Genomic DNA, 14,507 nt, shown 5'->3' with positions numbered 1-14,507 from the left:
TAAGTGATTTGGGGGAAGGAAGGAAGGGAATAGAGTAATTGAGACAGTAAGAATACCTTCTCAGCATTGTGGAGCTTTTCCTGAGAATGTTAGGAACTGAATGAAGAATCTCTGTCCTGGAATTTAGAGCAACTAGTAGTTTATTAAGCTCATGCATTAGTTACGAAGTGTCACTCTCTGTGTTTCTTAACTTCTTACCTTTTATTAGATATATTTTCAAAACTATTTTGGAATTTGAGCATTTTTAAAAAGTCTCTTAATTGTTAAATACAGATTTTGGAGTAATGGGAGACTCATTTATTATTCAGTGAGTATATTTTCAAATGATTCATGGTGACCTGTATGTGAGTTGCTAACCTGCTGATGTCAACAAAACAACCAGGATAGAACCCTCCTCCCTCAGTTAGTGTGTTGTCTTTATGATTGTCTCTAAATATTTGAATCTCTGTTTAACATTTATTATCATCATTAACATTTATTAAATTTGTAGATGCCATAACCTATAGTATGTACCAGAATTCTAATTCTGAAATCTTATCACTCTGTGGAAAGATGAAAATAATCCAGTTGCTTATTGTTCGATCAAAGACATTTCTTGGTATATTTCAGCCCTCAAAATAGCTGGCCATTTAGTTGTATCACAAATAGAGCTAGAAAGCTCTTTGCAGGTGCTTGTTTTAATCAGCATTCCACACAGACGATGTGTCTGGATTCACATGAATGGAGCATGAGGAAGGCAGTAAGTACACTGGTCAAGAGCTGGCAGTTCATAGAAAGTAGTACTCTCCTGCCATTGCTTTAAAGAGGGACGTAGGGAAATAGAAGAATTCAGTATTGTTCAGTTGCTAAGTTGTGTTCGACTCTTTGTGACCCCATCACATGCCAGGCTTCTCTGTCCATCACTATCTCCCTGAGTATGCTCAAACTCTTGTCCATCAAGTTGGTGGTGCCATCCAACCAGCTCATCCTCTGTTGTCCCCTTCTCCTCCTGCCTTCAATCTTTCCCAGCATCATGGTCTTTTCCAATGAGTTAGCTTTTCACACCAGGTGGCCAGAGTATTGGAGCTTTAGCTTCAGCATCAGTCCTTCCGATGAATATTCAGGACGGATTTCCTATAGGACTGACTATTTTAATCTCCTTGCTGTCCAAGGGATCTCAAGAGTCTTCTCCAACACACAGTTTAAAAGCATCAATTTTTTGACACTCAGCTTTGTTTATGATCCAACTCTCACATCTGTACATGACTACTGGAAAAACCATAGCTTTGACTATACGGACCTTTGTTGGCAAAGGTATTAAAAATGTCTTTGCTTTTTAATACTCTGTCTAGGATTGTCATAGCTATTCTTCCAAGGAGCAGGCATCTTTTAATTTCATGGCTGCAATCACTGTCTGCATTTAATTTCAATCCCAAGAAAATGAAATCTGACACCGTTTCCACATTTTCCCCATCTGTTTGCCATGAAGTAATAGAACCAGATGCCATAATCTTATTTTTTTGAATATTCAGTTTTAAGCAAGCATTTTCACCTTCATTCTCCTGTCAAACATGATTCCAACATGTGATTCATCCAGCCCAGCCATTCACATGATGTACTCTCTATAGAAGTTAAACAAGCAGGGTGACATACAGCCTTGACTTAATGCTTTTCCAATTTTAAACCAGTCCATTGTTCCATGTCTGGTTCTAACAGTTGCTTCTTGTTCTGCATATGGGATCCTTGGGAGGCAGATAAGGTGGTCTAGTATTCCCATTTCTTAAGCATATTCTACAGTTGTGATCCATACAGTCAAAGGCTTTAGCATAGTTGATGAAGCAGTAGTAGATTTTTTTATATTTCCTTCCTTTTTCGATGATCCAGCATACGTTGGTACTCTGATCTCTGATTCCTCTGCCTTTTTTAAATCCAGCTTGTACATCGGGAAGTTGTCCGTTCATGTCTTCTGAAGCCTAGCTTGAAGTATTTTGAACATAATCTTGCTGGCATGTGAAATGAGTGCAATTGCATGGTAGTTTGAGCATTCTTTGGCATTGTCTTTCTTTGGGATTGGAAAGAAAACTGACCTTTTCCTGTCTTGTGGCCACTGCTGAGTTTTCAAAATTTGCTGGCATAACAAGCGCATCACTTTCACAGTATCATCTTCTAGGGTTTGCAGTAGCTCAGCTGAAATCCCATCACCTCCACTAGCTTTTGTTCATAATAACTTTTCCTAAGGCCCACTTGAGTTCACACTCCAGGATGTCTGATCCAGGTGAGTGACCACATCACTGTGGTTAACTGGGTCATTAAGAGCTGTTTCGTACAGTTCTTCTCTGTTTTCTTGCCACCTTTTCTTAATCTCTCCTGCTTCTGTTAGGTACTTGCCATTTTTGTCCTTTATTGTGCCTGTCTTTGTATAAAATGTTCCCTTAGTATCTCTCATTTCCTTAAAGAGATCTCTAGTCTTTCCCATTCTTTTGTTTCTGTCTATTTCTTTGCATTCTTCACTTAAGGAGGTTTTCTTATCTGTCCTTGCTGTTCTCTGGAAATCTGCATTCAGATGGTTTTATCTTTTTCTTTCTTTCTTTGCTTTTCACTTCTCTTCTTTTCTCAGTCATTTGTAAGGCCTCTTTGCCTTCTTCTATTTCTTTTTCTTAGGGATGGTTTTGGTTATCACCTCCTGTACAGTGCTAGGAACCTCCATCCATAGTTCTTCAGGCACTCTCTAATAGATCTAGTCCCTTGAATCTATTTGTCACTTCCACTGTGTAGTCATAAGGGATTTGATTTAGGTCATACCTGAATGGTTCAGTAGTTTTCCCCCACTTTCTTCAATTTAAGTCTCAATTTGGCAATAAGGAGTTCATGATCTGAGCCACAGTCAGCTCCCAGTCGTGTTTCTGCTGACTGTATAGAGGTTCTCCATCTTCAACTGCAAAGAATATAATCAGTCTGATTTCAGTGTTGACCATCTGGTAATGTTCATGTGTAGACATCTTGTGTTGTTGGAAGAGGGTGTTTGCTATGACCAGTGCATTCTCTTGGCAAAACTGTTAGCTTTTGCCCTGCTTCATTCTGTACTCCAAGGCCAAATTTGCCTGTTACTCCAGGTGTTTCTTGACTTCCTACATTTGCATTCCCATCCCCTAGAGTCCCTTGGACTGCAAGGAGATCCAACCAGTCCATTCTGAAGGAGATCAGCCCTGGGATTTCTTTGGAAGGAATGATGCTAAAGCTGAAACTCCAGTACTTTGGCCACCTCATGCGAAGAGTTGACTCATTGGAGAAGACTTTGATGCTGGGAGGGATTGGGGGCAGGAGGAGAAGGGGACGACAGAGGATGAGATGGCTGGATGGCATCACTGACTCGATGGACGCGACTCTGAGTGAACTCCGGGAGTTGGTGATGGACAGGGAGGCCTGGCGTGCTGTGATTCATGGGGTCGCAAAGAGTCGGACACGGCTGAGCGACTGAACTGAACTGAATGAGGATAAAGACACTTGTTTTTCTGTGTTAATTCTAGGAGGTCTTTAGGTCATCATAGAATCATTCAGCTTTAGCGTCTTCAGCTTTAAAGGTTGGGAAGAAACTTGATTTACTGTGATGTTTAATGGTTTGTCTTGGAACCAAACTGAGGTCATCCAGTCATTTTTGAGATTGTACCCAAGTACTGCATTTTGGACTTTTTTTTTTGGCTGTGAGGGCTCTCCATCTCTTCTAAGGGATTATTGCCCACAGTTGTTGATGTAATGATCATCTGATTTAAATTCTCCCATTCCTGTCCATTTTAGTTCACTGATTCCTAAAATATCAGTGTTCACTCTTGCCATCTGTTTTATGACATCCAATTTACCTTGTTTCATGGACCTAACTTTCAGGGTCCTGTACACTATTGTTCTTAACAGCATCAGACTTTAGTTTTACCACCAGATACAACCCCAGTAGTGTGTCATTTCCACTTGGGCTCAATCTCTTCATTCTTTCTGTAGGTATTATCCACTCTAAAGAATACTGGGCACCTATCGACCTTGGGAGTTCATCTGTCAATGTCCTATGTTTTTGCCTTTTCATACTGTTCATGGGGTTCTCCATTTTCCATGATTTTCCATTCCCTTCTCCAGTGGACCACGTTTTATCAGAACTCTCCTCTTCTCCAGTGAACCAAAAACAAAAAGAAATTATAGTGTTTTATACTGACTCTTTGTTGTACTGGGGAAAACTGTTGTATTTGTGAGAGTTTGATACTTTTACTCTAGCCTTATCCATTAAAACTAATATTATGTATGAAATTGTAGAGGTGAAAGGTAACTTTTATAAATTATATTAATATTCTCAGTTTATAAGAAAGTTGAGACTGAAAGATTCTGACTCAAGCATGCAAAAATAACTTCTGAACTGAGATTGCAAATAGGTTTCTTTGTATTTTTTAAGACAGATTTTACAATATCTATTAGCTCTTAAATCCACTATAATGTATATTTAATATTTTTGAAGTGGAAGATAAATTTAGAATTTCCTTTTCCTTTCCAGTTCGATATTCTCATTTTGAGGTCTAATATCTTGTGTGCATCTGAGTTCTAATATCTTGCCCAAGGCAACGTAACTAGTTAAAGGCCAGTTTTAGTGTTATCTTTTAGCAGGTCATTCACACATGTTAGTGGCCATCGGTCTGGTTAGTGATCAGAGTCAGTTTTTGAGGAACAGTATTTCGAAACAGGTGGATGTTGTCTTTTATATGCCTTTTAGAAGGTATCATGTAGTAGACTCTGTTTGTATCCGTTAGTTTTTTAAATGCCAGGAACCATTCCTTTGGTTTGCGCGTTTGGTTTGCAGAGGCCTGGGTAACATTTGAACCTATCGTAGGAGTAATCATGTGAAAGCCATGTGAAGATCACATCTGTGTTTGAGTAGCTCTGTATTTCCAGGGACACGATAGTTTTTGCATCAGTACATTGTGTATGTTTGTGTTTGTGATGTCCCAGAATATCTCTTTCTGCCACAATTGGATAGTAACTTTCATTTGATATTTTTTTGATAGTGACATAATATTTATTGACATAGAGTTTGAAAAAATACATATGGATATATGTATATATCTCTGTGTGTATGTATACTTATATACATATATTATTGTTGTTCAGTCACTCCATCGTGTTCAGCTCTTTGAGACCCTGTGGACTACAGCACACCTGCCTTCCCTGTCCTTCACTCTCTCCTGGAATTTGCTCAAACTCGTGTCCATCGGGGGCTTCCCTGGGTACTGAGATTGTAAAGACTCCTCCTCCAGTGCAGGAGACTCGGGTTCGATCCTGGATTGGGAAGAACCTCTGGAGAAGGGAATGGCAAGCTGTTCCAGTGTTCTTGCCTGGAGAATTCCATGGACAGAGGAGCCTGGTGGGTTATAGTCCATGGGGTCACAAAGAATTTCACACAACTAAGTGACTAACACTTTCACTTTCATGTCCGTTGAGGCAATGATGCCATCCAATGCCAGGCTTCCCTGCCCATCACCAACTCCCAGAGTTTGCTCAAGCTCATGTTATCGAGTCAGTGATGCCATCCATCCATCTTATCCTCTCTTGTCCCCTTCTCCTCCCGCCTTCAGCCTTTACCAGCATCAGGGTCTTTTCTAGTGAGTCAGCTCTTCGCATGAGGTGACCAAAGTACTGGAGTTTCAGCTTCAACATCAGTCCTTCCAATGAATATTCAGGACTGATTTCCTTTAAGGCTGACTGGTTTGGTCTGCTTGCAGTCCAAGGGACTCTCAAGACAACACCACAGTTCAAAAGCATCAATTCTTTGGTGCTCAGCTTTCTTTATAGTCCAACTCTCACATCCATACATGACTACTGGAAAAACCATAGATTTAATATATATTAAAGTAGGAAATTATTGAAAGGGAAGCAAGTAAGTAGGACTGTGCAGTTACGTATAGCAGGAATCTCACCAGCTCTAAATTAAATCCTGATTTTTTTTCCTGCCATGTATTTATCTGATCTCATTCATTACTCATTCGTAGGGAACACTACCAGGTTGTGTATTTGCTGCTTTACTCTCAGTACCCCGTGCCCTCACCACTGACAAAACCCAAGCTGACCGCTGTTTATACCTGGTTTGTAGCCTGGTCCCTTTGGTTTAGGGTCAGTCCATCCTGGTCGTCTCTTCGAGTCCCTGTTCTCCTTTCTTTTATTTTATATACTTATTTGTGTTTCTTTAGCTTTGGAGACTAAGAGCTCACAAACTGGTACTCCTAGAATAGTTCAGTCCTGTAAATTCTAAGTATTCTCTACAGTTTATCACCCTCAAGGGATAAAAAGTTGGTTCTTAGGGAGCAGAATTGTCTTTCCTGTCTTACATTCTTTTTGTGTAAGGCCTAGATGTCCATGGAGTACAGAAGCAGATATACAGTGTATGTATAATTTTTAAATTTCATATTTACAAATGATTAGGAAAAACATGCCTGAAAATCTTAGTCAGCTATAATGAAAAATAGGTTAAGAAATGAAATATAATGAAAGATTGTGCTACACTTACATACATCTCCATCATTTCCCAACGTCTGCGCTTAGATGTTACTCAGAAGCTTCAAGCTCCCTTGTCCCAAACTGAAGCAAGTCCTTTCGCTCTGCCCTGCCCAGGCCTTTCTCCTCGCCCTCCCTGTTCAGCTTCGGTGAATGGCGTCACGTGCGGGTCCGTGCCCACCTTGTCCCCTTATCTCATGCCAAAGGCGTTACCGCAGTGCAGTCTGTTTTCTTTCACTGCCTGGATTATTACTGCAGCTTTAAAAATCAGTCTTCGTGCTCTGTGCTTACCCTTGCTCTAATCTTTTATCCACATTGTGCTAGAAGGATCTTTCTAAAATGTACGCCTGATTATCTCTCATCTGCTTAAAAACCTCCCAGTTCTTAGGGATCAGAATTCTTTATCCACAGAATGGTCTGCCTTTCTTTTAATTTTCTGGCTTTTTCCTTCTCAGACTTCTTTCTACTCTCTCTGCTTCCCTCTCCTCCCAACATACACTTTACTTCTGGAGTCACCTAGACTCCTCTCAAGTGCCACTTTCCTCCTCACCTTCCGTCCCATTCACATGCTCTGACACTGTGCCTTTGAGGTTTTGGCTTTGCTTCTGTGCCGCACGCCACTTCCTGCCTGCTGCTGTTCAGTTCAGGTACCCTGTCCTTCTAGGCGCACTGTGTGGTTATTTTTACCATGCTCTTCATCACATAGGAAGAAATATATGTTTTCCTTTTTTTTACACTAAACGGCTTCCTGAGGAATGACTTGTTTGTTGTTTCATCTCCAACTCCTATAGTATCTAGCAGGCATTCTATAAATATGTGCCAAATGAAAAGATGAACAAGTGTGTGAGGCTGCTCTAAGTGCTAATATTATATAGATTGTTAGGTTGTCCTGTTTTCCGGAGCATTTTACCATATATTTTCCCCCGATGAAATACTGCATACTAGATTGAATTAAGCTTGTTCCTTCTTTACGGGAGATATTAATGATTTAGACCAAAGAACAATATATGATAAGTAGCTTTTCAAGTGTTTAAACATTGGCTTTCAAAAACAGCATTAACTAGGTTTAGAACTGATTTATTTCTTATCTATGAAAAAACAGGATTAACATTATTTAAATAAAAAGACTACCAAAATATTTTTGATTCTCTATATTTTTTTCTCCTCATTCTGTTTAGCTGAAGGACACAAAATCAGCAGATCAGAAAACAACACTTCTTCATTTTCTTGTGGAAATATGTGAAGAAAAGCATCCTGATATCCTGAATTTTGTGGATGATTTGGGACATTTGGACAAAGCTAGCAAAGGTTTGTGCTTTTATAGAAAATATTTTCATATTCTGGGTCTTAAGTTGGTATAGAAAATAATGCCTTTTATTTGAACATACTTGCCTCTGTCACAATGTTTTCATACTGAATGCATCATTTTAAAATTAGAAAGTTACAGGACATTTACTTTATAAATTGTCATTTCTGCAGCTGTGAGTTTAGTTTGTTTGGGTAATGAGACCCTCTGTTCAGAAGCTGAGAGCTCGTGAACACTTGCAGCCCAGCTCTGCTGCGCCCCGCCCTGTGGCCTGCATGGGTGTCACTCCCAGACACCTGGGATGAGTGTGAATCTGAGCCAAGCGCCTGTCGGCAGCGTCCCCTTGGCCTGAATTCTGAATCTCCATCTGAGTATGCTTCCTTTGCTCCTGCGGGTACCAAACTGCCAAAGATTCCAGTCACTCCTCCCTAAAGCCCCAGGTTCTAACCTCCTTATCCCCACTGTGGATTGATGTCTGGTTATAGAAAGGTTCAGAGAAAGAATAGGCCTTATTGATATTTATATTTGCCTTGAATATGACTTAGGCAATTTTTTGATCATCTGAAGAATCTAGGTTGTATATCAAATCAGTTCTGTGGGAAAAAACTTGACTCCAAAAATGAATTTATGAGTACACATGTGTATGAATATATACAAATGTATGGATATATATTTTGGATGATACTTCATTTGGACCGGGAGAATATCTGTATTCTTTATGTGTAGGCCACTGGTTATTTATCAACTTAAAGAAGAATACTTTTTTCCTGCATTATAGTGAATATTTCTTTTAAAAATCACTTGTTTCATTTTATACTCCTATGAAACTATTTCTTCTATGAAGTGGGGTTTGTAGCACTTATTTTGCAGAGAGGCATGTGACTGCATGAGAAATTCTTTCACATGTTTTCCTGAGATATATATTTCTTTCAAGTATATATCTCGTACAGCTGTTGCAAAAAAAAAAAAAAGTTGGAAAAAATTAATCTGTTTTTTTAAGACATAAAGTAAATTTTTAAACTTTTCTCTCTTGTAGTCTAATGTTCTAATGACATTGGATTATTCCTTAGTTTGCACTTGTGCTTCCATAAAATGTTCTTGGCATAAGAAGATAATGTCTGTATGTCTAAGTGTAAATGTTTTAAGGGAATTTAAGAAGGGAAAATAATCCAAATAATTTTCTCATAATAATCAATGTGAGATTGAGCAAAAGAGCACAGAGAAGAAAAGAAAAACATTAAAATTGACTCACTGATACTCAAAATAGCTTTTCAGTGATTAAGTTCATTAATTCAAGGATGATAATGTTCTTAAAAAGAATTTTCTGAAATTTTGGAATAAAATTTGAGTATATAGGATGAAAAAGAATTGAAAGTGGGTTTTCTTGATGAACGTTAAGCTTGATAAGTAACAGAGGAAAAAGTGTTACCAAGTGCCTTGAAGTATGGAGGAATTTCTTTTTCTGTGGAAAAGATGGTTAAGTAGTTATTATAACAGCTTATACCAGCATTAGGTCTTTGAAAAGAATTAAATCAGTGTGGGCCTTTTCTGATAATAACAGCTTGGATTTCTGATCACTTCACCATCTTTTCTACTAGTTCTAAAACTGAACAGTCAGCTGAAATATGCTTCTCTTTCAGATCTCCTTTTTTAAAAATAAAGTTTTTGCTTACATCTTTATTGGGGTTGTGCTGGGTCTCCTTTGCTGTGCCTAGGCTTTCTCTAGTTGTGGCAGGCTGGGACTGCTCCTGGTCTCAGTGTGCGGGCCTCTCCCTGAGGTGCCTTCTCTTGATGTGCAACACAGGCTCTAGGTGTGCAGGCTTCATTGCCCCTGAGGCACGTGGAACTTTCCCAGAACAGATTCGAGCCTGTGTCCCCTGCATTGACAGGCCGATACTTATCCACTGTGCCACCATGTGAGTTCTCAGATGTATTTTATACAGTAAACTTATTTTCTAACAGTTTTTGCCATGAATTAAGCTTTCAAAATATCATTTATCTATTTTGACTCATTTGACTGTGGTAAAAATCCAGTATAAATATTATATTTTGCTTTTGAAAAATATTTAACTTTCATAAGGGCTTGCTCGCAGAGTTGTAACTTGGTAATGAGATTCTTCTGCTTTCTCTTTCGGTGTTTCTGTGGGGGCATTCTGGGGCCTTGGAGGATTTAGTTTCCATCTGTTAAAGTAGATGCATGCATATGTGTATCGGTCAGCAGATACCGTGAACGAGTTTCACGGGGAGCAGCCGACTTCATATTTGAAATAGAAAAGCCATCACTGAGAAAATTTTTTTATAGTGTAGGTGATTGTTGCGCCTAATTTCTTTTTATGATTGTATTACCTTATTAATGGATGAGATTTTAGAGGAACAAATATAATGTTTTAGATGAAATGAGTCTATTTTTTTTTGAAAGTTTTCATGCTCTGGTATTTTATATCATCATTGGAAAGTTTCCAGATTTGAAGTCTCCTCAATGAGCTATCACATGAATTAAAAAGTATCTTTGTTTTTGAGACACAACAAATCCTGGCCATTAGGTACTCCTGGATCAGCAGGGAGAACTTTCATTACAACTAATGAGCTTACCCGTATGACAATTTTCAAGAATCTACTTCATTAGGGCTGCTTCTCTGCTAAAAGATAATGGCTTACAGCTTTTCTGTTGTATTTCAGTGAAAATATTTTGGGTCATTATTGTATTTTTGTATACCATTTTAATATTTCTTTCCTTTATGGATTTCTAAGGGTTGGATACATTTTCCCCTGGTCTAAACAGTTGAAATTAATGAACTCTAATCCATGATGGTGTTACTGATTATTTCACAATAATTTTATCATTAAATTGGAATGACATTTTACTAATGATTAGAAAATATGACCAAACTTTGGGGATTTTGAAATGTATTAAAATAATACCAAGGTAAATTTACAATTTCACCTTGTTGAACCCATGTCTTTTTAGGGTATTATATCTCTTCCCTGGTGGCTCAGGTGGTAAAGAATCTGCCTGCAATGCAGGAGACCTGGGTTTGATCCCTGGGTAGGAAGATCCTCTGGAGAAGGGAATGACAACCCATTCTAATACCAACTGCAGCATTCCATGGACGGAGGAGCCTGGCGGGCTACAGTCCATGGGGTCGTAGAGTTGGACACGACTGAGCAACTAACACTACTGTTATTACTACTATTGCTACTATAGCTCTTCCAGATATTTCCATTCTTCCCTAGATAGTTAACCTGGAATTCTCGAGATGCCGCACTAATGTGTTTTGTAACTCACTTATTCATTCATTTGACAAGCGCGTGCTGTGTGACTACTGTGTCAGGAACTGTGGACTATCTTGCTTCTGGTCCAAGGTGTGGTTCTGTCTTGGTGTAGCTCCAGTTACCTTACTCTCATCTGACTTCGGTCCCAGCTGACTCCTCCCTTTTCTTCTCACATATTTGACTTCTTCTATACACCTTTTCAGCAGTGCTGTTATTACTGGTCTGATATTGAGTCCTTCCCTTTTTTTCTCCCTGTAGCTTCTCCTTAGGTGATCTCTTTAGTCCCCAGGGGCTTAAATAGAATCATTAAATTAATGACTTACAAATTTTTTTCTAGACTTCCTTCTAAGCTCCACACTTGTATATCCAGCAGCTTACTTTTCAGTCTCCAGCTATGTTGCAGTGTATAGATCACCCTTTGCTATAAATGTGGCTCTTGATTACGACGCCCTTACTGTCTCCTCTCCAAATTTGATTTACTTGAAAAAATCCATTTTGGCCCACTTTCTTCCGATTTCCTTTTTCTCATTTCCGTGACTCTGCAGCCCTTAGCACCTCAGCTGAGAATGCGTGGTAGTTTCCGTGGGGAGTGGCTGCTGTGCTGGAAAGGCCTCTCACTCTCTCCTGTGTTAGGAACCTTACAGGAAATGTCCTTTCCCTTTGTTGCTTCTTCCTGGTGCTTGCTGAGAGCCTCACCTAAGTGTCTGTGTATTGCAGTCTGTGTTTACGGGTAAATTTTTAGATTTTCCAGAAAGTCTTAGATCACTGTTTAAGGACTACTACTCTGTTCGACACTATTCCTGGAACTGCTGAGAAAGGAAGTAGCTTCCAGAGAGAGGGCAATACTCAGTGTGTTTTCAGAGTGGGTTTAATGATTGCCCGTTTCTTTTTTTTCTTAACTTTTTCCATTTCTACATTTTCAGCTTTCACGAGCATCATTTGATGCTTTATATTTGAGTTTTTGTTTGCTCCATTTTATAGACCTCTCTGCTTTTAAGACTGTTTGTTTGCTTTTAGCTAGTAATTCCTTGGTCTGACCCAAATATATGTCAGTGAAATACATCTCCTGGTTTTCAATTCTTCATGACTTTCCACCATTTTATGATAAATGCCTTACTAAATACCGAATGTTTGTCTTTTATTCACCTACTGTGAGCATTTAGAGCGCTTAATTTCCAGGTGGCTGCCACCTGGAAATGCACAGTATATGAAAATTTCCAATTCATCTGCTATAACAAGCAGAAAGCATTTTCAAAGTCTTCCATTAACCTCTTTATGCTATAGACTTCCAAAAATGACAATTAAAAATGTATTAGCAAGTTGGATATATATTTTAGATATTCAGTATTAGTTATTATTTCAGCTTCATTTTATATTTTAAGTGTATATTGTAAATATATAAAAATATTTATTGTGCAACAAAAGTAACAACACAGCTAACATAATTTTTGGAACCATTGTGTCATGAAGACTAACGTTGGTGTCTCATAGTTTTGCAGGATAATTATTTTGGTATTTCAGATCAACTGTAAAATACTAGAGTTTTATGAGTATACACATTAGTGTGTATGTCCACCAATACAATGAAATAACGTGACAGGACACATTAGTGGGGGGTGTGTGGCATTTATAATATAATTTAGTTAAAAGAAAAAAACATATAGGATATTGCTTTAACTGAATTGTCAATAAAGAGCACAAAATACATTGTTATGGGCTGAATTTTGTCACCATATGTTGGAGCCCTTCATATGTTGAACCTCTTCATATGTTGAACCTAGTACCTCAGAATGTGACTGTATATGGAGATAGGGCCCTTAAACTAGTGATTAAGTTAAAATGGGACCCTCAGGGTGGGTGCTAATACAGTCTGACTTGTGTCCTTATAAGAAAAGGCAGTTTGAATACACAGAGGAGACATCATGGCTGAGCATACAAAGACCAGCCCTGTGAGTGCACGAGAGAGAGAGAGTACGAGCCAAGGAGAGGTCGTTCAGGAGAAATCAAGCTTACAAATTAATATAATAACTTGAAACATTTTTCTTGCTTAGTTTCTTGGCATTAAAATGGCCTATTTTGTGTTGTTGTTTAGTTGCTAAGTTGCGTCCGACTCTTTTGTGACCCCATGGACTGTAGCCCGCCAGGCTTCTCTGTACATGGGATTTCCCCAACAAGAATACTGGAATGGGTTGCCATTTCCTTCTCCAAGGGATCTTTCTGATCCAAGGACTGAACCTGCATCCCCTGCTTGGTAGGTGGATTCTTTACCACTAAGTCCCTAGGAAACCCAGAGTGGCCTATGCTGCATGATCTTCGACTTTATCAGATAACTTGAAGAAACAGTTATAGACCTATAGTGATGGGTGTTCACTATCAGTTCAGGAATAGCAGAGGATCTTATAGAGACCATGAATTATCACGTGATTTTAAATAATTATTATAAATATGCATCAATTCTTTCTTGAATAGGCATGACACATAAATTAGTGTATGTATGAGGAAATATTGAGGCATTCTAAATAAATATATTCATGAGTGTTTACATTTAATTTTCAGAGTGTGTTCTTACATCTCCTGGATTTTACTTTAGAATGCATTCATTTACATTGAGCTAAATTTACAAGTTTTAGTTTTGTTTCATCATGTCTTGTGCTCGCTACATCTGCATATATTTCTTTACCACTCTCTCTGTTTTGCTACTATATAATAGTTGAATTTTTCTTGTAAGCAAGTAGCCGACAAAGACTAGTTGAACTCTGAATTATCTATTGACACTTTTCCAAAATTGAGATATGAATAGATGGTTTTACCCTTTTTTTTATTAGCATGTGGAAATAGTGAAAATATTATTCTGCATATAGATGGAGAGCAAGAGGCTATGTCAAAAAGCTAGTCTGTGACTCCTGTTTAGTTATGTCTCAATGATCTATTTTGACCATCTCTAGCCATCTAATATGTATAGTCAGGAATTGTAAAACAATTTTAATATTACTACGAACTAAAAATGATGAAAAATAAATTTATTTTAAAAAGGCAATTCACACGTAGGTTTGCATATACTTACTAAAAGAGCCATTTATGTAAAATTTTACATTCAACAAGTTAATACTTTTAATATAAAAGGGTATGATGAAATACAACTGAACCATTCACAAGGTAATTGCAGCATTTATGAAAAATATTTATAGTGCACTGGGAATATGGTGTACTGGTAAAGAACCAATAGGATTAAGTTGTTTGGTGAGCAGCATTTTACTTAAATCTTGCCTGTTTATTTCCACGGACTATCTATGTAAATTTGGCATCAAAAGTTGAAATTGGCAACTTGCAGGTAAGGTTGTAAATGTTACACTATTTTATAGTACAAATGTAAACCGTTTTGGAAGGCAGCAGAAAGGCATATGGAAAGAATATGGCTAAAATC

General features: G+C 38.2%; 1 protein-coding gene across 3 annotated transcripts in view; it reads left to right on the top strand.

Moving 5' to 3' along the window:
- Positions 1-14,507, top strand: part of DIAPH3 (diaphanous related formin 3) — a 582,111-nt gene that overhangs the window by 332,246 nt on the left and 235,358 nt on the right. For all 3 annotated transcript variants that reach the window (XM_018056821.1, XM_018056820.1, XM_018056822.1), the window contains one exon: positions 7,683-7,812. In XM_018056821.1, the coding sequence (XP_017912310.1) occupies positions 7,683-7,812 (130 nt within the window). The remainder of the gene's footprint in view (positions 1-7,682; positions 7,813-14,507) is intronic.

Source organism: Capra hircus, chromosome 12 (genome assembly GCF_001704415.2).
Source record: "Capra hircus breed San Clemente chromosome 12, ASM170441v1, whole genome shotgun sequence".
Lineage (NCBI taxonomy): Eukaryota > Metazoa > Chordata > Mammalia > Artiodactyla > Bovidae > Capra > Capra hircus.
Note: the sequence above shows the minus strand (reverse complement) of the source record. Positions and strands in the feature narration are given on the sequence as shown.